Here is a 21,212-nt window from a genome sequence, read left to right on the forward strand (position 1 = left end):
AACCCTAACCCCCTAACCCCTAACCCCCTAACCCCTAACCCCTAACCCCTAAACCCCTACCCCTAACCCCCTAACCCCCTAACCCCCTAACCCCCTAACCCCCTAACCCCCTAACCCCCTAACCCCTAACCCCCTAACCCCCTAACCCCCTAACCCCCTAACCCCTAACCCCCTAACCCCCTAACCCCTAACCCCCTAACCCCCTAACCCCCTAACCCCCTAACCCCCTAACCCCCTAACCCCTAAATGCCTTCAAGTCCGCCCAGGCAGACTTGACACTTGCTCTGCCTCCCCTCCAACAACAAGCACTGGTTGAGAATTCCTCAGCACTTGGCAGGCAGTGGCTCTCAGCCATCCCCTCCAGTGCAATCCTGAGGCTCACCAACTTTGAGGTGGCAGCAGCTCTGCAGCTGAGGACAATGGTGCCCAGCACCTCGCCCAGCTGCAGACATTGTGGACATGGAAACTTCCATGGACATGATGAAGTGTGCCCACACAAGTCCAAGTGGACTGTGGCTAGGCATGAGCAGGTGAAGAAGGTGATAGCTGGCACCCTCAATATCATCCCAGACATTGAGGTCCACCTTGAACCCTTCATCAGTGACACTACACACAGGAGGAATGACATAAGAATCTCTGGCTCCCATGCCTCTGGGCTGGCCAACCATGAGTATGACATCTCCATTGTGTCACTGGGCTCTGTCCAGGCCAGGACCACTGTCTCCCCACCTGGGTTCACTGGATCCACCCTGGAGAGGGCTTCTGCCACTGTCCACAAATTCCTTGACTCTGTATCTAGGGAGAAATTCAGAAATCTCCCTAGCTCTGCTGCCACCCCCTTCACTGCCCTCATCTTTTCTTTGGGTGGTGTCATGGAACACAGGACTGCCCAAGCCCTCCACACCTGGGGTGAGGTCCTACCTCCCCATTCCCACAGGATGCTTTGTATCAGACTCAGTCTCACCCTCCTTCGCGCCAGAGTGAGAAACTTTGATCTCTGGTCCCATTGAGCCAAGAAACTGCCACGTCTACTATAGTATCCTCCTCCCATAGTTCTTAGTAGTCAAAACCGATGCAGCCCCCCTACCCCCCAACATCGTCGCCACGACAGTCACTGCCTTCAAAAGCAAAGCTCCCACCATAGCGAGGACGATCAAACCGGAGATTGTGTTAGGCTTCAGGTCACGTGATATATCAACTCGGACCCGATGATATGGCATTTGGGATCTGATCCATGGGGCCCCACATTTAGTTAACCGAGACACCAATTTCACCCCAGTTTAGCGCCGCAGGCGGCAGCCCGCGGGATGCGTCATTCATTGCCAGGCCCCCGCAATGACCACTGCCAGCCACAGGCTTACGCCTGCGCTCTGTCAACCTGTTCACCTCTGAACCTTCCCATCCATCACCACAATGGCGACCAGCATCCCCTTGGATCGCATCAACGCGTCGACTTCTGATCTTGAACAGGCCGAGTCCCCATATGCCCAAGAGCCTGGCCAATCTGTCGCTCCGACGCCAGTCCGCAGTGCCAGCCCGTCGCCTCCCATTCCAGACGACGAACGCGAAGTGCAGTCCCTCCCTCCTGCCGATCGCGGACGGGATGCATGGCTATTCTTACTGGGAGCGACCATTATTGAGACCACCGTATGGGGGTTGCTCAATGCAGTTGGTATCCTTCAAAATTACTGGAGTACGGAGCGTTTCCCGGGCGATGAAGCGACCGTCACTCTCGCGACTTCGTTGATGAACGGTCTCTCATACATGAGCGCTGGCTTCTTTGGACCGTGAGCATCCAGGAGCGCATTCCACTTGCTAACACTCTAGTCTCTTTGCAGCATTCCCCCATCAAACCAAGATCATACAGATCGCGGGCCTGGTTGTCTCGACGATCGGGCTCATCGCGTCGGCATTTGTGTCGAACCCGTCGCAGCTCATTGGAACAGTCGGCATCATGTTCCCATTCAGTGCAGGTGAGTCGTCCGCGCGTGTATCATTGCTCATCTAAAGCACTGTACTTGCCGTGTGCGACCATGATCTACGAGTGGTTTTACGAGTACCGGGGTCGAGCCACCGGCATCATGTTTGCTGGTACTGGTGTTGGGGGCACCGTTTTCCCCGATCCTTCTTGATGGACTACTCAAACGCTTTGGATACAAGGCGACGATGATCTCTCTTGGTATTGGATTCTTTGCCATCAACGCTGCCTCGCTCGTTTTCATCCGCCGCCGTATCCCCCTCGCGCCAGCAGTGTCTCACAGGCGGCCAAAAATCGCATGGAGCCACCTGCGCAGTTGGGTTTTTGCTTGCGGATTCACCACTCTCCTTCTGTCATCGATGGGCAACTTCACTCCCACGCTTTGGATCCCCAGTGCGTTGTAATTTCAAGAATACACGCCCGCTGACTTTGCAGCATTTGCGGACAACGTTGGCGCGACGAAACCTGGCGGTGTCGCACTCGTTTCCATCATGAATGGCAAGTCCACTACCTTCCCTGTCATTGACTAACGGCGCAGCTGCATCAGTCCCCGGCAATGGACTCGTTGGATACTTGTCTGACCGAGTGCCAACGAAGGTCATGGTTTCGGTCACCTGCGTCCTGGCCGCCATCGGCGTGCTTCTGCCATGGGGTCTGGGTACAACCTCGGCCCCCCTCATCGTCTTTGCCATCCTCTGGGGGATGACAGCCTTGAGCTTGCCGGGTCTCTGGAGCAAGATCATCACTCCCATTTGCAAGGACGACCCTACGCTACCTGGGTTGGTGTTTTCAATCTTTGCAATGTTGCGTGGTATCGGCAACGTTACCGCTGGTCCCATTTCAACGAAACTTCTTCAAACTGACGCCTTCCGTGGTGCCATTGGCGCATACGGCACTAACTTCGTGAGTTCTTGTTGGGAGCCCTGTTTGCTAACGTATTCCCAAGGGTGCCGTTTTGATTTATACGGCCGTGACGACGTTCTTCGGCGGTGTTGTCGGAGCCTTTTTCCCCGCATAGACAGTACAAAACTCTTGTCTGCATGGTCCATTCGACTACAAATCCTAGCAGCGACTCTGAGCTACCAGTTGATAATCTTCTCGTACGCACTGATTGAGGACCTACGCAGCCGCTTCCCCCAAACTGTCATACAGAGATAAGACAGGTTGATCGCAGTGCTGACGATTGATGCCGAGATGGCCCAGTTGAGGAAGCCCCACTTGAATGCCCAGTCTGTTATGACATAATTCTGTGATGGTTAGCTCTCCTTATCACCGCGTAACTTACAAAACCAAAAGTCATGATCATTCCAATGACCATAATGGACAGCACGTAGGGCCCAGTCTGCTGAACCTGGTACTGAGGTCCCTGCTTGTCGCGGGGCTGGATCTCATGGTAGGCGTCAAAGCTGTATGTGATACTGAGGAGAGCAGCAAGCGGTCCTGCGACACTTAGGACAAACTCGCCGACCACAAAGCACATCCAGTGTACGCCGTAGTAAGGACCCAGACCCATCAGCAAGATGCCAAGAGGAGTCAACACCGTGGGGATTAGGAACAGTTCGAGCTTGTGTTCAGCCTCGGAGATGCCATGGTTTTGTCGGGCACGTCGTACCGTCCACCAGTCGCAGAGCCAACCGCCACCAACGGCGCCTGGACCGATGGCGAGGAAGGGGGACAAAAAGGTCAAACCCACAGCGTTTGGGGCAAGGTTGTAAGGCGGGCTTGACAGAACGCCGGAGGCGAGAGCGTTTGTGGCTGGTGTCAGCTGACATATTGGCATCCAACTTACCATTGTACAGGATTTGATAGAGGCCGAACATGAATCCGCACCAAAAGATGATGGGGATTCTTACAGCGAATGCTACGGCATACGGTGGCGTGCGCCATATGATACCCCACCCCTTTGGATTGATCTTGAACAACTTCCAGGGACGAGGTCCTGGCCAAGGGGAGACGATACGATCCATCGAGTGAACAACATCCGGGTGCTCAGCGGTCTCTGCCAGGACGCTTGCTTCCACTACGCATGTTTCAGGCGCAGTCTTGTTCTCCGACTGGTGATCGACCTCGGCCTCTTGAGTGGTAACGGAGTCGGTGTTCTGTCGCGTGAAGTTGGTCTCCTCGAGGAAAATGAATAAAAAGATGGCGGTAATTGCGGCAAACCCGCACGCAAAGGCCTCCAAAGTCAGCATCCAGTATGGGGGAGGGTGCTTACCGGAGGAGCATGCCAGCCGAGAGCCGTATACATGTAACCCGAGCAAATTGCTGCCAGTGCTGGAGCACTATATGTAGCACCCATGTAAGCTCCAAAAGGAAAAGCTCGTTCATGGTAGAAGTACTACCTTGTTAGCGCAGACCGGGCTGAGGAGCTGGTCCGGCGGCGACCATCAGGTCACCAACCGTTCCAGGCGAGTGACCGGCATATAAACGATGTGGACGTAGACTCACCGTGTCAGAGAGTGACAGCTCGGGCAAGGTGAAGATTGGTGACTGAAGAAAGCCGTAAATTACCGCCTGCGCAATCCAGGTTCCAAAGGCCCGTTGTTTAACGACCCAAAAGTAGTACGTGCCGAGCGCAAGACATGAGAATAGGTACACTGGACGTTTACCTATCGCGAGTGCAATCGGTTGGGTGATGCTGGCTCCAAGGCCGATGGCAAGATAGGTGTAACCCACCCCGGAGTTGAGGTTGTCAAGTGACAACCCAGTCTGTTCTTGGATCGGTTGATAGATGGCGTAGAGGCTTCCCGGTACAAAACACCCAGCACAGACGTACAGGATGATACACGCCAACTGGAGAGCCTTGCGTTTCTGCGACCAGTTGAGGGGGTCAGCTGGGTCGTTGCTCGGCTCTGGTACGAGAGTGAAGTTGTCGGAGCCGATGAGTTCACCCCTCTCATCGAGAATGCGGGTCGTCCCTGGAAAGTAAAGCCCAGTGTCGGTTTCGTCCATGTTGAAATGCGGTTGGAGCGACATGACCGCCCACAAGTACATTCTCCAATAATAAATAGAAAAGCATGGTCGCGAGTGAGGATCCCGTGACAACAATCGCCAAGAAAGGGCTTTGGCGATTAAGCGAGACTAGTGGATGTGAATGTCGTAGGGGGGTCCTACGTTCGTGGTGCGCACTACATTGTCAACGCCCGATTTGGACACCATGAAATAGCAGAAGCGAGTAGCGGACGGCGCGCTACATTGACAACGCCCGACTTGGACCCTGTGAGATAGCAGCATCGTGGAGATTGACCCACCACGGCAAACCATTGGTTAATCCGGCTCTAGCTCCAACCCAATATTCGCTTCGACGCGACGAGTACGGATAAATCATCCACCTGGAGGGCACCAAACATTAGTCGTGCACATGACTTGCAACGGTCGCCTATACAACGCTAGCCGCGAATAACTGTTCCTTTCCCCACTCGGCCACTCGGTTGTCACGGCAAAGCCTCATTTGGCGAGTTGTACGGCTCCTCTTCCGGGGGGAGCCTACTGGACAACATTGTTTTCTGACCCGCCAATTCCTTCATCCTTTTGCTATCCATCACCAAACATGTCCCGTACCGTTACCATTGCTGTGGCCCAAACGATTCCAGTTTCTCAGGAGCTGGACCCTCCGAGCGATCAGATGGATAATCGTGGCGCTTTCTGGGCTATCGACCAGAACTTGCTTGACACGATGCGACAAGTCGAGGAAGCTGCCACCCGCAAGGCCGATGTAGTTCACTTTCCAGAGTTCTGGTTACAAGATCTGGTTGGCCAAGGAAGACAAGTATGGTTGTGGGTAAGAAACACCCTAACACATGCAGCACCTTGCCTACCCTCACGCCCACATTGTCTCGTTCCTGCAGGTGGTTGCCGAAAAGTACAAGATCGCCATTGTGGGGTCGATAGCGTGTGGTCAACCTTCGTCACCTGAGACGCCGATGCCTGCTGAATCGCCCTTCGTCCATCTTCTGGGCGGACCTCCACCAAAGGCCCTCACAGACGCTCAACAATCCTGGGTCGAGTGGGTTCAGCATCACTTGGTGGACGTTGAGGCAAAAGTTGGCCACGCCCATTACCCCCAAATTCACAACACGTCCGTTTTCATCGACGACGAAGGGCAAGTTCTTGGCGAGTATGCTAAACGAAACCTCTGGCATCCTGAGCGGTATGTCTCAGTGGAGCAAAAGTGGGCAAAACACTTACCAAACAGCGACTATTTTGTCCGGGGAAGAAGGCAGAACCAAGTCTTTGAGACCAAGTTCGGCAGGGTTGGTCTTCTCATCTGTCAGTATGCTCCAAAGTTGTAATGCTCTTACAAGTCTCAGGCTGGGACATCTCGCATCCTTCGGCTGGGCAAGAGCTTTCCGACCAAGGAGTTGATATTGTGTTTGTCTCAGCCTACTGGCTAGCGACTGACAGCCATCCGTAGGTACGAACATGCGTGATTATCTAACAACGTCAGCCAACTGAACAACTGGCGGCATGTTAACGACTACGAAAAGACGGTTGTTCACAGCTGGATGCTTGCCCGGGCCATAGAGACGGAATCCGTGTGGTCCCTGTGCAACTGTGGGGGTGACCCCATGTCCGGGTACATGGGTGGTAGCGGTGTATGGGTTCCTTTGCGCGGCAATATCGGTGGTATTCCTGGCCCCGGGGCTGGACTACGCATAATGGAGATCGACATGAACGTCCTACAGGACACCCAGAAAGTCTACAAGATCCGCGATGACTACGCGCGGTACCTGAAGATGGTGGAGGCCAAAGAGGCGAATGGTACGAAATAGCGGCTGCGGCCATGCGCACTCCGGAGCGAAGGGGATGGTATGGCCTCGAAGCTGGACAGCAGTGACAGTAAACATGTAGTCGCCAGTTGTTTGTGGTCAAACATTTTCCGCTGCCGTGTCCCCTTCACAAGGCAAACCATGGGGAAGAACAATAGCATTTGAGGGAATTAAAGAGCACCAGAGGCGACGGCAGAGGCAAAGCCAGCTACACGCCTCGCCCTGTAGGCCTCCAGAGCGACCTTGCCATAGCGAACAGTAACAAGAACCAGTACGGCCACCCAGACGCTAAAGGGAACGGCAAAAGCGACGCTGCAGAAACTGATATGTTAGGATGTGACCCAGCACCCAGGCAGACTTACCCGTACTGAGTGCCGAGGGTGATGGCCGCTGCCAAAAGTACGAAAAATGAGATGGTAGCGCTCACAAGAACGCCTATTGAGATCAGCAACCTGGTTCTTGGCCCATTGGAACTCACACTGGGAAGGAAGACCAGCAAGACCCTCGACATCACCCGCAACCTTGCCTAGAAGCGGGCTGGCAGCAGATGCGCCAGCTGTGGCAGCGACATTCTCCAGGTTGTCGTGAATAGGAAGGCCACGCATGGTGTATCGTTGAAAAGTCAAAAGGTCAACAGTGATACATACTACATGTTGACGACGCGGGAGACAGTTTGCTGTTCGGAGGGCTCCAGCAGCACTGATGCGCAATGCAAGCCATACGGCTGCGGCGAACGGGTACTCATCCCACCGGGGGGTCTTCCTTAGCGCCACCTGCATCATGTTCCCGCCATGCCTGACGGCCACCGAGGTGCCATGATGGTCCTGAACTTTTTTCCATACCGTTATGAGTTGGAACAAGCCATCCTTGTGGGAGCAACTAGTTTACTGTAATGACCACCTTGCCCCTGGTCGTTCCCCCGTCAACTTTTTCAAACGCCGCTTCAAACTTTTCAAATGGATACACCTCGTCTACTAGTGGGCGAAGTCCGTCCGTGTCAATGAGACGCGAGATTGCTTGAAGTTGGTCGGCGTCGGTGTGCACGAGGTACCACTTGGAGTCGGCTTTCTTTCCCGGGGGTCGCACCGAGTCGGGATTCCCGTCGCCAACTTCGAGGAATAGGCCGTCGTCCTTGACGGCACCCCACAGCTGTCGCATTCCGTCCTTGCCACCTACAGTGTCCAAAACGAGATCGACGCCTTTGTGGTGGCCCGAGAGCGCTTCTGCGCCAGCATAATCGACAGCCTCGACCGCTCCAAAGCTCCGCACAAGCTCGCTCTTCGCCGGACGGGCCACACCAAGAACAGTTGCGCCTGCCGCTGCTGCAAGCTTGACGGCCCAGGAACCAACGCCTCCTGCTGCACCGGCCACCAAGACGCGGATAGCCTTGTTGGCATGCCTGGCGCGATCGCGGGCGGCAGCATCGCCATCCTGGACCGCAGTGGGATCGAGAGGTCCGTGCTCAAAGAGCCCTTGCCAGGCCGTTACCGCAGATAGCGGCACTGCGGCGGCCTGCGAGAACGAAAGGGATGAAGGCTTGAGGGAGACTCCAGATGCTGCGACTTCGGCGTACTGACGTAGCGCCCCCGTGACGCCGGCGTCGAGCATGAAGAAGACATCACTGCCGGGAGCGAGAGTCGATGACCCAGAGGGCGCTGACACGACGGTACCGGAGCCCTCAATGCAGGGAACTCTGTCGCGAGGCTTGGTGAAGAAGTGTGGGTCCGCCTGCTCCCATCCGCGCTCGTCTTTGCAAGGCGCGACGGCTTGGACCTTGATGACATAGTCCCCCTCAGCTGGGGTGGGGTAAGGTAGCGTTGCGAGCACCAGGCGGGTAGAAGCTGCTGTGGGTTGTAAGATCGCCTTGACGAGTGGACGCGCCATTGTGAGTGAGGTGGCGAGGTGTGGCCGCGCTAGACACGGCAGGTCTGTACTTTATAGTGTTGCTTTGGCGATGCTGACCGTTCGCCAAAGGAGGGCAGGGCAGAAGTCCCAGTGCAATGGTGACTGCATGCATAGGTGGGAATTCGGAAGGTGAGTGTGGAAGCAAGGGCTGACGCGACCGCTGACATCATCGTCGGCGGACGTGATTCCCATCAAATTCGGTAATGCATTCGGAAACAGCGCAGCACGTCGTTATTACGGCAGGTCATGTCATACCTGGCACACGTTTTGAAGCTCTGAAGCACTCACTGATCACTGTACAGCGCAAGCCTAAAGACGATCCAAGTGACTTGCGCTGCGAGCATCAAAGGACAAAACTAAACGGTTCCGACGGAGATGAGCCTGGGTGCACATCTCTATTGCGGTGACCAGTATCCCTGGGTACCATGTAAGTACTTACAGGGAGCGTAGGTATTGTACACCCGGTTCCTTCTCGTTCAGTTTGTAGACCAAGAAATGTTCCTCGAACTTATTATAAGAGTGTTCTAGAAGAGGGACGGGACTCTCGCGCCATAGGGTTGACATGCCACTTGGACTGCATATCACAACTACACATACAGGCTACGTCTCTGCGCTCTGCGCTGCTCTCCCTGGTACTATTCTCACTGGTATTACTCTCTCTGGAACGACTATTCTTGGAACTACTCCTTGTCAAAGTCCAACTCCCACATCTCACCGACGAGCGGAAGACCAAACCTGTCGTGTGGTTCCGTCTCCACGAGCACGAAACCACGCTTTCCGTACATCTTGCGCGCGGTTCCGAGCTCGGCGTGGGTCCACAGCTCGACCTTGGTGTAGCCTTTTTCGCGCGCATACGCCAGACAGACATCCACCATGCGCCCTCCCAGCCCGTGGCCGCGTGCGGCCGGAGTGAGGAGTACGAGACGGATTTTGGCGACGCCCTCACGGGCCTTCATGAGGAAGAGGCAGCCGGCCCGTTCTCCATTGACCTCGGCAATCCAACCATGTTCGCAGCTGTTGTCCATCTTCGCGAGGCCGGCCACGACGTCGGCGACCAGACCTTCAAACTCGCCGATCCAGCCGTACTCTTCGGCGTACAGGTCGGAATGCTGCTGCAGGACCCAGCCGAGGTCGCCATACTGGAGGTCGCGAAGAGTGGCCACGGGTGCAGGAGCCGAGGTCGAAGGCGCAGTGAGGATACGCTCAATGGTGCGCATGGCTTCAACAAGTTTCGTACGCTCGCCGTTGGGCAAGGAGGCCAGGAGCTCGGTCTGTTGAGACTGGGACGTGTCGTTGATGGGAGCGTAGGCCGAGAATCCCTCGGGAGTAAGAGTCAACCAGCTCTGGCGTTGGTCGCGTGGGTTGGGCTTGCGCGAGATCCATCCGGCGGCCTCAAAGCGCTTCAAGATGCGGGAGAGGTATCCCATGTCGACGCCGAGAGTGCGGGAGAGCTCAGAGGCGACTGACGTCTCCGAGTTGGCAAGTTCATACAGGACACGAGTCTCTGTGAGCGAGAGATCGGAGGAGAGGGCGAGGACTCCAGCGCGGCGAGTGTAAAAGCGGTTGAAATGCCGAACTGCCTGGACCTGGTCATTGTCGACAGAGGTTGGGTCCGAGGAAGACGGCACGTGGGAGTCGGGAGTCATGGCGTGGTGGATGCTTTTGCTGAATCGATGATGGAGGGAAGAGACAAAAGTTGACGGCCGTGGGCGTCGTGCTTTATGGTGGGGCCCAGAAAGCGAGGGAACAGGCTTGAGACGCAAAAACGCGTGGTTGCACATCGTTAGCGCGACTGTTGACTCGCGGCAACCAATTTGCAATAGACGCGGCGGCGGGGTGCAACAGCGGGAGCAAATACACTGCATTACGTAAGGGCAACGTCATCCTCCATCCCATCCATATCTGGCTACCTTTGATCATTGATCATTCACCAATGGTTCCAAGGCCGACGGAGGAGTGAGATGTCCTATTGCACGTTTCCTGCACTACGCTGGGGTTGATGTACAGAGGCTTACGGTCTGCAGAAGTGACGACAGCCACACCCATTCAGCATGACGGCACCACACGCACGAGACATTCCCTTCGACGTCCTCGCCCTCATCTGCGACAACCTCTCCTACAGTGAAGATGACAATGGCTCACGCGCCACCCTTTCTCGCCTCATGCGCTGCTCTTGGGCCTGCATGGAAGCAGCAATGCCCGCGCTGTACCGTCAATTGGTCATCCGCGAGACGACATTCCACAAGCTCGTGCTCGGCATCCCACTGGGTGATACGACAGCCGATCCACACAGTGACAATGTCGCAAGAGAACGCAAGCTGCGGTGTCTGTCAAGCGCCAGGACCTTGGTCATTGACTGCTGGCCAGTGGAGTGGGCGAAAATGGTCAAAAGGCTACGAGCGAGTCTGTTTCCGGCGGTCACCTCGGTAACGTTCACACCGACCGCATTTCTGGAAGGCGTCGCTGAAGGCTCTCGTGATATCTCACCACTGGAAACACTACTGTCTGGCATCAGACCCCAACGAGTATGCATCTCACACCCGACGCCTCGCGAAATCGACGCATTCTGCTCCCACCTGGACGGCAGTCTACGCGCCGCCCTACCTGCACCGCTGGGATTGCCCTCGAGGATAACATCGGGCACGGTCATTGACCTACGGAAGAACATCACAGCAGCGCTTTATGATCTCCCAGAATGGCTCGGGTCGCTACTGCGACGATGGGAGCTGGAAGTGCTGAACCTGCACGGTTTCTGCCTCCTCTGTCATCTTCCTCGCTTTCACGCCCAGCTACTGCGTGTCTTTCCATTGGACTCCTACCGCAACCACCCATTCAGCTACACCAAGACACCAGGCCACGACGGGTTCTTCCAACTCCAGAATTACCCCAACTACTGGCTCCAGGCTGCCAAGCAGCTGAACGATTTCAAACGCTCTGGAAATACCCAGGCCGTGGAGCTGGTGGGGGTTGGAGGTAACCTGGAGCTGAAGTGCCGATGTGTCGTCGAGTACTCTCAGAACATCTTGGAGATCAAGGAGCGGATCTTGGAGTCTATGGAGGGCAGAGTGGACTTGCGACTGCCGCACTGGTCTGACGCGCAGCCGTGCCAGTGTTGCGGGAAGGTTGTCAAACCAGGGTCGGACCTCGCGTCAGTTGCTGAAACCAAGCTGCAACCACCTTGTGTGAGTTTTGCGAAACGCCTGACAGTTGCTAATGGCATTCACAGAATAAAGGTCACCGTTGGATGTTGTACTAGCACAAATGCAAGTTGTGTTTTACACTTTCCACGCCTCTGTGCCCTACAGCTGTTCACATTTACTCGGTCTTGCGGGCCTGAGCGTCGCACCACTCCCACATCCGGTCCACAGCAACCTTGTTCTTGAGGTCGGGACGGGCCGGACACTGGGTTTGGAAGCACGAAATGAAAGATCCGCTCATCCGGCGAGCCTCGGCGACAGACACTTCACCGCACCAGATCTGGTTCAGCGCGCCGTCGTACGGCTGGAGCTGGTACAGTGGGGTCAGCCACGTGAGCTTATACATGGCTTCGACGCCGCCAAGGTGCCTCGAGAGGTTGGTGGCAACGACACCAGGGTGGACTGAGAAAGTGATAATCTCGCCATCGATTGCGTTGGGCGATCCGGGACCATGGTGTGTATTGACAAAGTTGGCAAGCGCAATGTCGCCCCACTTGGACTCGCCGTAGGCGGCCCACTTGTCGAGTTCGGTGCGGGACTCAATGGCCTCATAGTTGATGCCGCCACGAGGCGCAAAGACGTGTCCAACAGAGGAAAGTGAGATGAGGCGAGCGGGGCTGTCAGGGGTCTCTCGCGAGGTCTGCTTCAGGAGGGGGAGCAGAAGAGATATCAGTCGCTGGTGGCCAAGAGTCTACGGGTCAGTTGCAGTAGTGATTCGAATCACTCACGTTGGTGCCAAACTGGAGAGGGTACCCCTGCTTTGTGAACTGTCCTGGGTCCGTAGCCATAATACCCGCATTGGCAAACAACATATCGAGACGTTGCACTTTGCCCTTGAGCTCGTTTGCACAGCGTTCAACGCTGTCCAGGTCGGAGAGGTCCATGTTGATGTACTCGATGGTCCCCACCTTGGCAGCGTTGGGGGTCTCGTACTCGAACTCGCCGTACATGTTGCACCTGCCACCCTTCTTGATTCTAGCAATCGCGTCCGTGGCACGCTGGTCCGAACGGCAACCGATATATACGGTGGCGCCGTGCAGATAGTATTCGCGAGCAGTCTCGTAGCCGGTTCCAGAGTTGCCGCCAGTAATGAAGACGACCTGGTTGGCTATGAGTTGCTGTCTCGTACTCAATCGAAACTCACAGTACCACGTTTATCGCCCATCTGCGACGGTTTCCAATGGGGACGGATCCACCAGAAAAAGGGGAATCCGCCGTGGAGCATGAGCAAGTAGTAGTATTCGATCCATTGCCACCAAGTGGTCTGGAACGGGGCTACTGGGGAAGGCTTCGTTGTTGCCATCGTGGGAAGGGAATGTGAGAGAAAGATGTGGGGTTCTCTCGATCTCGACACGGCAGTTGCTTTATATAGACTGTCACAGCGGGACCCAGGATGATGTCATGGCGAGGTACATGTCGTCAAGACAAACGCCCAGATGTGCGGATGTTGACGGTCGTAAGCGTGTAAGCGAGGAGAACCCACTTCACTTTCACGTGGGGCAATCCCGGACGACATGCAAGGTTGCGGAGTCACGTTGCAAATGGTGCTGTTCTGCTGTGCTTGGGTATTTGGATGGCAGCCAATCCAGCATGGAGGGCCAACAGTGGAGGGCTGGGGCACGATTTGATGGCCGAGAGCTGGGCCAAGGCCTCCGGGGTGTGGGGCCAACATGGCGACAGTGATTATGGCTGAAGGCGGCAGCAGCAAAGTTGAAGTCGACCCCCAGTTGGTGTCGCCTCGGATGATTACATTTGTAGACTGCTGTCGAGACTCATGGAGGGCCTAACGGCAGAGAACCGCATGGCCACGAAATGGCTCTCCGTTTATCTGAGTGCAGGTCAGAATGTCGTGGCCGAGGCCAAGCAGTCCTCCAATGCGTCCGACGACGCTGTCAGGACGTCTGATGGGGCGGCACCTATTGAAGGATTAAACGTGTTGTCAGAACACTGTGAAGGAAACTGACAGGCGCAGACTGATCGATTGATCGACTGACCAACTGAATCCACAGGTCACGGATCACGGAGCTCTCCTCCACCGCCCATCAGCCACCTTCTTTCCATCTCGGTCGATTCTTGACAATGAATGAGAGTAATTTCCCGGCCGAACAAACCCACTGGCCACCGGCCATTGGCCATTTGGCGGCTGAAACGTCAGTAGCAAGCGCTCCCACACCACTGAGACAAACGGTGCCGTGAGTCTGGTGGTGTTCATCCCCGATATCGGGGATAATCGACAACCGCAGTACACGCAAACGGACTTGCGAGCTTGCGACCTGTGTTTGCCACCGGTTGGCAACTGCGTCTGTAAAAGAGAGGTCTTGATTTGGCAAACAGACTGCTGTGTCGGCTGTATCCGGTGGGTACGAAGAGCATAAACGCAGGCCAGCGGGAAAGACGGAAAACAAGCCCAGCTGCACTCTTCCTAAGCCGCTCCAGCCTCCGTGATAGAAGACCGAGTCCAGCTGATATTACTCTTATACCAGCTGATCTCGTCACAAATCGACCGAGAGCGCACCAGAAGCCATCAGACCTTCCGTTGGCGGACAGTTTTAGTGATATCGACAACAATAGATTCCTCTGTGGGCGGCCGACAAGCACAGTGAGGCAATAACCGAGCAACAGCTATAACATCCAGGCGGCCGCGGGAAAGGACCTCGCTCGGCGACCACAATGACCGTCATTGAGACTCAGCTCCAACAACACAACGATTGCCTCCAGCGCCTCAAGCTTGAGGGTGCTAGCGGTAGCATCACCGCTGAAGAGCGTGCTTGGCTGCCTTCCATCCCGGCATCGGCGTCGGACGAGTCGATCCGCCATGAGCTGGAAACCAAGGGCGTTGTTCACATCAAGGGAGTGATGCCGCGCGAGTTCGTACTCGAGGCGCGCAGAAAGTGGGTAGCGTGATGCGGTGGACCATGCTGACCCGGGTAGGTACTTTGAATGGGTAGAACCTACACATATCCTCAAGGAAGGTACCGACCCGAAGGAAGGTATCTGGGCGGCCGGCGACCGGGACCCGAACCACTTTGTGCCACCCGCAGGCGCTGGGTACATTGAGATGAACCCCCAGGCCGCTGTCTACATTGATCGCGCGTGGGACATGCTGGACGAGGAGTGGCCCAAGGACTTTTGCTCAAACCAGTGTGAGCATGAATGCAGCTTGCGTCACTGACTAGCCTGCAGATATCAAGACAATGGTCACACGCATCCACCACGACTGGCACGAGCCGTTCTGCTTCAAGCGCCAGATCTGGCGCACCAATGTCCCCCACGCAAAGGGCACCTCGACCGGCGTACACTATGACCACATTTTCCTCCGTGGTGGGCCCCCGACAGCTATTACCGCCTGGGTACCCGTAGGCGACTGCACGCCGGAGATGGGCGGACTGATGTACCTCGAAAATTCGATCCCAATTGCTCAGAAGATTGAAGACGACTTCACCGAGCTGGGCAAGGCAAAGGGCTTTACAGAAGACGATTTGGTGTATGCGTTCAACTCCAACATGGACGCTACGGGTATGCTTTCGATGGACCCCGGAACGTTTGGCCAGCAGTTTGGCGAGAATAGGAAATGGCTCATTGGCGACTATGAAGCAGGTGATATCGTATTCCACCACTCGATGATGATCCATGCCAGCGGGTCCAACCTCGATCCGCAGGGCAGGATCCGTCTGTCCACCGACTTGCGCTACGGCGACCGCAACCACCCGTACGATGCTCGCTGGGACCAGGACCGTATGCGTCCGGGTGATCGCCTGTAGAGACCACGGGGACCGCTCCCGCGTGCCAGTCATGAACAGTTTGAGAACGGTGACGCTAATTGAAGGTGCCGACATTGTAGTATTAGCAACCCCAGAAGCGAAATGTGATGGTGAGATATATCCTTGCCATTAGCATTGTCAGCGGTGTTCCGCGATCAAAGTGGAGACACAATCTTATGGGCATCTATGATACAGTTAGGTCGCCAGCACAGTGGCTCTAGTTGATAAACTTGCGGAGGAGCCAGGTTCCGGCCACGGCCAAGAGCGCGGCGTTGCTCGCGCTAGTCGGCAGGCCAGCACTGCTCTTGGCTTCCGCGGTAGACGAGGATTGGCCAGCTGCCCCAGTAGTAGCAGTTCCCGACGTCGACGCCGCACTGGCGCTGGTGCAGTTGGTGAATGGGCAGCTAGCGGATTCAACAGTCTGGGACGAGTAGACGCTCGGCACGGTGTACTCGAGGTAGTCAAAGTCAAAGTAGGTCGTGTTGCCGCTGCTGGGTCCTTCGTTAACGAGTCGCAGAGTGTGCTGACCCTCGGGAAGACTGCCCGCAAAGAATGCCAAGCCGTGAACCTTTTCACAGTATTTTGCGTAACCACCACCACACCCAGAGCGACCAGTGTGGGTGGCCACGTTCGTGTCGTTGATGTAGACTGAGTACGGGCCATGGTCATTGACCTGGTCGCCATAAATGTAGACGGCCGAGCCAGTAAAGTTCAACTCGAAGTAGGGTCCGGGGCCGCCAGTGTACGTCGAGGTCTGGTTGTAAAAGTTGGGCCCGGTCTGCTGGGTCCACGAGCCAGAGTATTGAAGCTCACTAGCGCGGTCGTCCAGCGTGGTGTTGGCAAGAGTCGCGCTGGATCGGTCAGCTCTAGCTCCACCGGCAGTAATGCAACTCACCTGTCGCCACCCAGCTCCACACCTACAACAATGAGGTCAAGAAGCAGGCCATCGCCATGGTTGGTGAGAACGAGCTGATGCTCGGCGTAAGCCAGCTGGTCTGTGCCGTACAGCAAGGTGCGGCCGTCGGTCAAGTTGGGTGTGGAATAGGAGCTGGTGAATGGCTGCGACGAGCTGGAATCCAAAGTGATCGTATAGTTTGGGCTCGTGCCGGTACCGCCATACACCCAGAGACCGTTACCTATGAAGAGGTCAGTTTCGGTCCGACAACCACGACTGGTGACTCACCGGTAAAGTTGAAGGAAGCCTGGGCGCCGGACACAGTCGTCAGGTGGTACGTAGCTGTGTTTGTGAGCCATACGTTTCAAAGGCACGAGACAAGGCCTGGCGAGCGTCTGGCGTCTGGCCATTCTGGGCCTGCTGTGCCCACCTTGATGCCACTGGGACCCGGTCACATCTTGAGAAGCGTTGAACCAAGTAGGGTTGTCCTGTGGGTTTGGTGTGGTCCATTCGTCATAGTTGGAGTAGGCGACGATAGGGTCAAAATCGTCGACTGTGAGATTGACCTTGCTGGACATGGCTCTGCGGTGGATGATGGAATCAGAGCAAGGCTGGGAGGCGAGAGACGTTGTGTGTTCATGCAGGAGGAGGGTGGTGTTGTCGTCGTCGCGTCGCGTCGTGTTGTCGCGGACGGAAGGGGGGGGGGCGGGGGCTGACTGTTCCGCCTAGGGGGCCCCGTTTGTGTATCGGCCGTACGCCGTACATCCAGAGACCATATGGCCTCTTGGGTCCCGCTGTCGACTCCCTCGTATGCTACTCTTGCATGCTTTTGACGTACACTACCTTCCATGTGCGTCAAGGTGAAGTGCTCAAAGCAAAAGAAACGAAAAGAAACCCAGGACAACACTGCGCACGGCTGCGGATCTTGGCTGCTCCTTGGCATATCTACCGCCCACGCGCGCGGTCTAAATGGATTCTAACACCAACAGTTCCCAGTCTCTTTTGCCCACTGACTCTCGCTCCCTATACGTACACCATGTGGCCACTCACTCCATGGCGTCCGCTCGAACCAGCACCATGGCAGCGCTCGATGCTGCGTCTCCTCACCATAGGCCCCATCATCGCATCCATTCCCATCGTCGCCGTCTACCATATAGGCACATACATCTACTGGCGTCCCAAACGCGGTCTGGCTCGGCACCTGGGCGTCAATGTCTTCCGGTATCTCGGGGCGGCGATCCGCCTGGGTTGCGTTGCCATTCGCGATCCCGAGGAAGCTAGCATCCCCAAGCTGGCAAAGTACCACCGGCACCTGGCTGATGCCGGCGAACCGCGCACTATCCCGCCCATCAAAGACGACGTACCACGTCTGCCAGTGCTCGAGTCGGCTGGAGACAAGATCAAGGCTGCTCCCTTCCCCGGATTCATGCTGGCGCCCAAGGGCACACCCCAAGACGACATCTGGGCACGAGCCAAGCCCGGAGAGAAGGGCATCTTCTACATTGTTGGCGGAGGGTACGAAGTTGGCCACCCTCTCCAGTTCTTCTGCCCTTGGGATCTCGTCAACGAGACAGGTCTGCGCCTCTTCAGTGAGTTCCATCGTTCTTGACATGTACCGACTCTTAGCACCCAACTACCGCAAAACCGTGGTCCACGACCAGGCCTGGCCAACTCAGATGTTTGACCTGCTCGCCGGATGGCAGTACATGATTGAGGAGCTCGGCTTTGAACCCAAGGTGCGACTCACATGTGCTGCTTTCACTGACGACACGAAAGAATGTAGTTGTCCACGGATCAAGTGCAGGTGGACACGGATGTCTTGTCCTGACGCGATACCTTGACGAGCTGCTCCAGACTGGTTGGACACGCTGGGGCCTGCCGGCCGGGCTCTATGCATCCGCCGTGGGTGACTGCCCGTATGCTTGTGCTGACCCACCAGCCGTGCTGTGATCAAACTGGGTCCATGCCATCCATTGACACCAACCAGCACACAGTACGCCACTTGAACATGACAGACGCAGGCAGCTGACGATCCAGGACTGGCTCGTCGACCCACGCCTGATCATCTTCCCAGTTGTTCTCCGATACATCACAAACCCGACGTCCGACCCATACCTGTGCCCAGCCCTTGCCCCGCGCCCCGACCTGCATTTCAAGCGTCTGGCCGCTGCCAACTTTCCAGTGTACGTTGACGCAGGCACTGATGAGCGGCTGTGGGACGAGGTCGTCCGCACGGTGGAGAACATGCGCTATGCTGGGATTGATGTCCATTTCACTGGGGTGAGTAATGTGTGGCGACAACGCTGACGCTTCAGTACGAAGGGGGCACCCACTGCGAGTATGTGTTTGCCCGCTCGCCTGTCAAGTTTTGGCCTGGCGTTGGCTTCACATGGCCCCTGCTGGTTTCCCAGTTCAAGCAGTTCCTCAAACAAGCCTGGCCCGACGTCCAAACCGCGTCTGCCTGAAATTGAACTGGATGAACAGCCCCCCCCATGTAGCCCAAGATTGAGTAGGAAATACCCTTCCATATAATGGATATAGCAAGTCTCTCTGTCCTAACAAAATCCGTTTACGACTACTTACAGTACAACCACGCTCATATCCTGGCCTAGAGTTTGGCTCGAGGGGCAGGGGCATCGTGCTCGCCACCGATCTTGGCCCACTCGGCATGCACAATCTTCTTAACGTCCGACTTCACAATCTTGCCGTTGGCGTTGCGGGGCAACAGATCAAGCACCAAGACAATGGCAGGGCGCGCCGGGTGTCGCAACCTCGGCTCGACCGTTTTCAGAATGTCGTGAGAGGTAGCACTGGCACCGGGCGCGAGACTGACGGCAATACCCACCCGCTCACCCAGCCTGGCACAGGGCACGGCAACGGCGGCCACCTCGGCGATGCGGTCGTCCATGGCAACGGCGTTCTCGACCTCTGCAGAGGCAATGTTCTCTCCACCACGGATGATGACGTCCTTTGCGCGATCACGAATGTACAGGAATCCATTGTCGCCGATCATGGCCATGTCGCCGGTGTCCAGCCAGCCGTCCGCTGTTAGGGTCTCGGCGGTGGCCTTGGGGTTGTCGACATACTCCTTCATGATATTAGGGCCCTTGCATTGGACGATGCCGATCTGGTTGGGGCCCAAGACCTCTTTTGTCTCTTGGTCGACGATGCGGATGGAACAGATGGGGACGGCGGGTCCGACGGCCTCGGGCTGAGTATGGTCAGCATCAGATGACAAAAACAGACCCAGAAAACTCACGTTGGCGAGGTAGTCTGGGCCAGTAAAGCCCGTGTGGAGACCATTCGTCTCCGTCATGCCGTACGCATGGGTTGGCATAGACATGGGCCAGCGCTTGACAATGTCGTCTCCAAGACGCTGGGCAGGGGGAGCGCCACCGTAAGTGACATTCTCAATGACGTGGTCCTCGGGGAGAAGAGGTGACTGGAGGACCGCGACCGCAATGGAGGGAACACCGCCAATGACGGTGCACTTTTCCTTGACGATGATGTCAATAGCGTCCTTGACGCTCCAGCGGCGCATGAATACCATGCGCATGCCAAATGCCATTGCACGCATCATCCATCCGAGGCAACCGGTAACGTGGAAGAGTGGCACAGCGAGAAGCATGACGCTCTGGACCTCGGGAGGCTTTGTGAGATCCATGGCCATCTCGAGCGGTGCTCCAGCACGCAGGGCCATGCGCACGCCCATGGCGAGGCCTGAAATAAAGTGGACAAGTGCTGCACGCTGGTCACTGAGCACGCCCTTTGGCATGCTGGTCGTTCCCGACGTGAACAATATCATCCCGTCGCTGTCTGGCCCGAGCGAGTCGATACCGAGTCCCTCGCCAGTCAGGACGGCACGCACAGATGCCGCCGATGGCTTGGGGCTGACGACTTCCTGAACACCAGCTCGAGTGGCAGGCGACGTGTGGCTGACAGATGACCAGCAGTAGATTGGGCCAATGTTCTTAGCCAGGAGCTGCGCCGATGCCGGTCCAAGGATCTTGGCCAGGTCAACGTCGACGAGCGTGAGTTTGGGCTTGGTGAGGGCGAGGCAGTGGATATGAGCGTCGAGCTGCCTGTGCATTGTTAGTGAAAGTGTGTCAGAATGTTGCAACCCACATTGTCGAATTGAGTAGCACTGGTACGGCACCGAGGAGATGGATAGCAACAAATGACTCCATCCAGGCCGTGCAGTTCAAGCCGCCGATGCCAACGCGGGTGCCGAGTCCAACACCTTGCTCCCTCAACCATCCGGCCAGCTGGACAGCATGATCAAACACCTGGCCATAGGTCAACACCTCGCGGGCATAGAAGTCGGCGGGCTCGGGTACAGGCGCAGAGATCATAGTGCGGTCGCGCCACTGGGCAAACTTGTCCAGCATGAAGACGCGGAAGTTGGGTTCGGCCTGGCCGCTCGTCAGCGTGATGCATATGCCTCTTTGCGGACGTACATTCTTCCAAGTACGGTGCGTGATGCCCTTGATTACTACTTCCTCTGTGGCAAAAGTGGGCGTGTCGAGCAGGATCCTGTCGCCTGGGCACAATGTCAGTTGGGGTTGTCGCGTGAGAGTAGAGACATACATTCCTCATATGAGAGGGGGTTCTCCGGTGGCGGTGGCAGCTGGTTCATTGTGCTGCAATGACGTTTTTAGGTAAGTGTTGCCGGGATAGTGTGGATGGTGTGACAGTAAAGAGAGACAG

General features: G+C 56.3%; 14 protein-coding genes across 14 annotated transcripts; 7 read left to right on the top strand and 7 right to left on the bottom strand.

Annotated features, from left to right (window-relative positions):
- Positions 1–1,413: 1,413 nt before the first annotated feature.
- On the top strand, positions 1,414–2,132 carry EHS24_003053 (uncharacterized protein; the record flags this gene model as incomplete). Its single annotated transcript, XM_028618759.1, has 3 exons — positions 1,414–1,787; positions 1,828–1,973; positions 2,011–2,132. The coding sequence occupies 3 exons, from the start codon at positions 1,414–1,416 to the stop codon at positions 2,130–2,132; spliced, it is 642 nt and encodes a 213-aa protein (XP_028472647.1).
- Positions 2,133–2,166: 34 nt separating this feature from the next.
- EHS24_003054 (uncharacterized protein) lies at positions 2,167–2,508 on the top strand (the record flags this gene model as incomplete). The annotated part of the gene is made up of 2 exons (XM_028618760.1): positions 2,167–2,371; positions 2,414–2,508. The coding sequence occupies 2 exons, from the start codon at positions 2,167–2,169 to the stop codon at positions 2,506–2,508; spliced, it is 300 nt and encodes a 99-aa protein (XP_028472648.1).
- A 70-nt stretch (positions 2,509–2,578) lies between these two features.
- EHS24_003055 (uncharacterized protein) lies at positions 2,579–2,996 on the top strand (the record flags this gene model as incomplete). Its single annotated transcript, XM_028618761.1, has 2 exons — positions 2,579–2,881; positions 2,925–2,996. 2 exons carry the CDS (start codon positions 2,579–2,581, stop codon positions 2,994–2,996), a joined length of 375 nt encoding a protein of 124 aa, XP_028472649.1.
- A 61-nt stretch (positions 2,997–3,057) lies between these two features.
- Positions 3,058–4,930, bottom strand: EHS24_003056 (uncharacterized protein; the record flags this gene model as incomplete). Its single annotated transcript, XM_028618762.1, has 5 exons — positions 3,058–3,225; positions 3,264–3,733; positions 3,768–4,155; positions 4,194–4,260; positions 4,755–4,930. The coding sequence occupies 5 exons, from the start codon at positions 4,928–4,930 to the stop codon at positions 3,058–3,060; spliced, it is 1,269 nt and encodes a 422-aa protein (XP_028472650.1).
- Positions 4,931–5,528: 598 nt separating this feature from the next.
- On the top strand, positions 5,529–6,750 carry EHS24_003057 (uncharacterized protein; the record flags this gene model as incomplete). Its single annotated transcript, XM_028618763.1, has 5 exons — positions 5,529–5,759; positions 5,827–6,128; positions 6,174–6,247; positions 6,289–6,388; positions 6,426–6,750. The coding sequence occupies 5 exons, from the start codon at positions 5,529–5,531 to the stop codon at positions 6,748–6,750; spliced, it is 1,032 nt and encodes a 343-aa protein (XP_028472651.1).
- A 167-nt stretch (positions 6,751–6,917) lies between these two features.
- On the bottom strand, positions 6,918–7,352 carry EHS24_003058 (uncharacterized protein; the record flags this gene model as incomplete). Its single annotated transcript, XM_028618764.1, has 3 exons — positions 6,918–7,068; positions 7,110–7,182; positions 7,226–7,352. The coding sequence occupies 3 exons, from the start codon at positions 7,350–7,352 to the stop codon at positions 6,918–6,920; spliced, it is 351 nt and encodes a 116-aa protein (XP_028472652.1).
- A 274-nt stretch (positions 7,353–7,626) lies between these two features.
- EHS24_003059 (uncharacterized protein) lies at positions 7,627–8,631 on the bottom strand (the record flags this gene model as incomplete). Its single annotated transcript, XM_028618765.1, has 1 exon — positions 7,627–8,631. One exon carries the CDS (start codon positions 8,629–8,631, stop codon positions 7,627–7,629), a length of 1,005 nt encoding a protein of 334 aa, XP_028472653.1.
- Positions 8,632–9,332: 701 nt separating this feature from the next.
- On the bottom strand, positions 9,333–10,298 carry EHS24_003060 (uncharacterized protein; the record flags this gene model as incomplete). The annotated part of the gene is made up of 1 exon (XM_028618766.1): positions 9,333–10,298. The coding sequence occupies one exon, from the start codon at positions 10,296–10,298 to the stop codon at positions 9,333–9,335; it is 966 nt and encodes a 321-aa protein (XP_028472654.1).
- Positions 10,299–10,703: 405 nt separating this feature from the next.
- Positions 10,704–11,908, top strand: EHS24_003061 (uncharacterized protein; the record flags this gene model as incomplete). The annotated part of the gene is made up of 2 exons (XM_028618767.1): positions 10,704–11,834; positions 11,879–11,908. The coding sequence occupies 2 exons, from the start codon at positions 10,704–10,706 to the stop codon at positions 11,906–11,908; spliced, it is 1,161 nt and encodes a 386-aa protein (XP_028472655.1).
- Positions 11,909–11,967: 59 nt separating this feature from the next.
- EHS24_003062 (uncharacterized protein) lies at positions 11,968–13,152 on the bottom strand (the record flags this gene model as incomplete). The annotated part of the gene is made up of 3 exons (XM_028618768.1): positions 11,968–12,540; positions 12,578–12,949; positions 12,994–13,152. 3 exons carry the CDS (start codon positions 13,150–13,152, stop codon positions 11,968–11,970), a joined length of 1,104 nt encoding a protein of 367 aa, XP_028472656.1.
- Positions 13,153–14,519: 1,367 nt separating this feature from the next.
- EHS24_003063 (uncharacterized protein) lies at positions 14,520–15,610 on the top strand (the record flags this gene model as incomplete). The annotated part of the gene is made up of 3 exons (XM_028618769.1): positions 14,520–14,740; positions 14,781–14,992; positions 15,033–15,610. The coding sequence occupies 3 exons, from the start codon at positions 14,520–14,522 to the stop codon at positions 15,608–15,610; spliced, it is 1,011 nt and encodes a 336-aa protein (XP_028472657.1).
- Positions 15,611–15,827: 217 nt separating this feature from the next.
- EHS24_003064 (uncharacterized protein) lies at positions 15,828–17,083 on the bottom strand (the record flags this gene model as incomplete). Its single annotated transcript, XM_028618770.1, has 4 exons — positions 15,828–16,461; positions 16,506–16,746; positions 16,794–16,847; positions 16,936–17,083. 4 exons carry the CDS (start codon positions 17,081–17,083, stop codon positions 15,828–15,830), a joined length of 1,077 nt encoding a protein of 358 aa, XP_028472658.1.
- A 458-nt stretch (positions 17,084–17,541) lies between these two features.
- EHS24_003065 (uncharacterized protein) lies at positions 17,542–18,970 on the top strand (the record flags this gene model as incomplete). Its single annotated transcript, XM_028618771.1, has 6 exons — positions 17,542–18,094; positions 18,132–18,241; positions 18,282–18,407; positions 18,445–18,498; positions 18,543–18,785; positions 18,821–18,970. 6 exons carry the CDS (start codon positions 17,542–17,544, stop codon positions 18,968–18,970), a joined length of 1,236 nt encoding a protein of 411 aa, XP_028472659.1.
- A 143-nt stretch (positions 18,971–19,113) lies between these two features.
- Positions 19,114–21,141, bottom strand: EHS24_003066 (uncharacterized protein; the record flags this gene model as incomplete). Its single annotated transcript, XM_028618772.1, has 5 exons — positions 19,114–19,716; positions 19,765–20,587; positions 20,631–20,917; positions 20,963–21,045; positions 21,093–21,141. The coding sequence occupies 5 exons, from the start codon at positions 21,139–21,141 to the stop codon at positions 19,114–19,116; spliced, it is 1,845 nt and encodes a 614-aa protein (XP_028472660.1).
- Positions 21,142–21,212: the final 71 nt, after the last annotated feature.

The sequence above is a fragment of the Apiotrichum porosum genome (assembly GCF_003942205.1).
Source record: "Apiotrichum porosum strain DSM 27194 chromosome Unknown scaffold_15, whole genome shotgun sequence".
Taxonomy (NCBI): domain Eukaryota; kingdom Fungi; phylum Basidiomycota; class Tremellomycetes; order Trichosporonales; family Trichosporonaceae; genus Apiotrichum; species Apiotrichum porosum.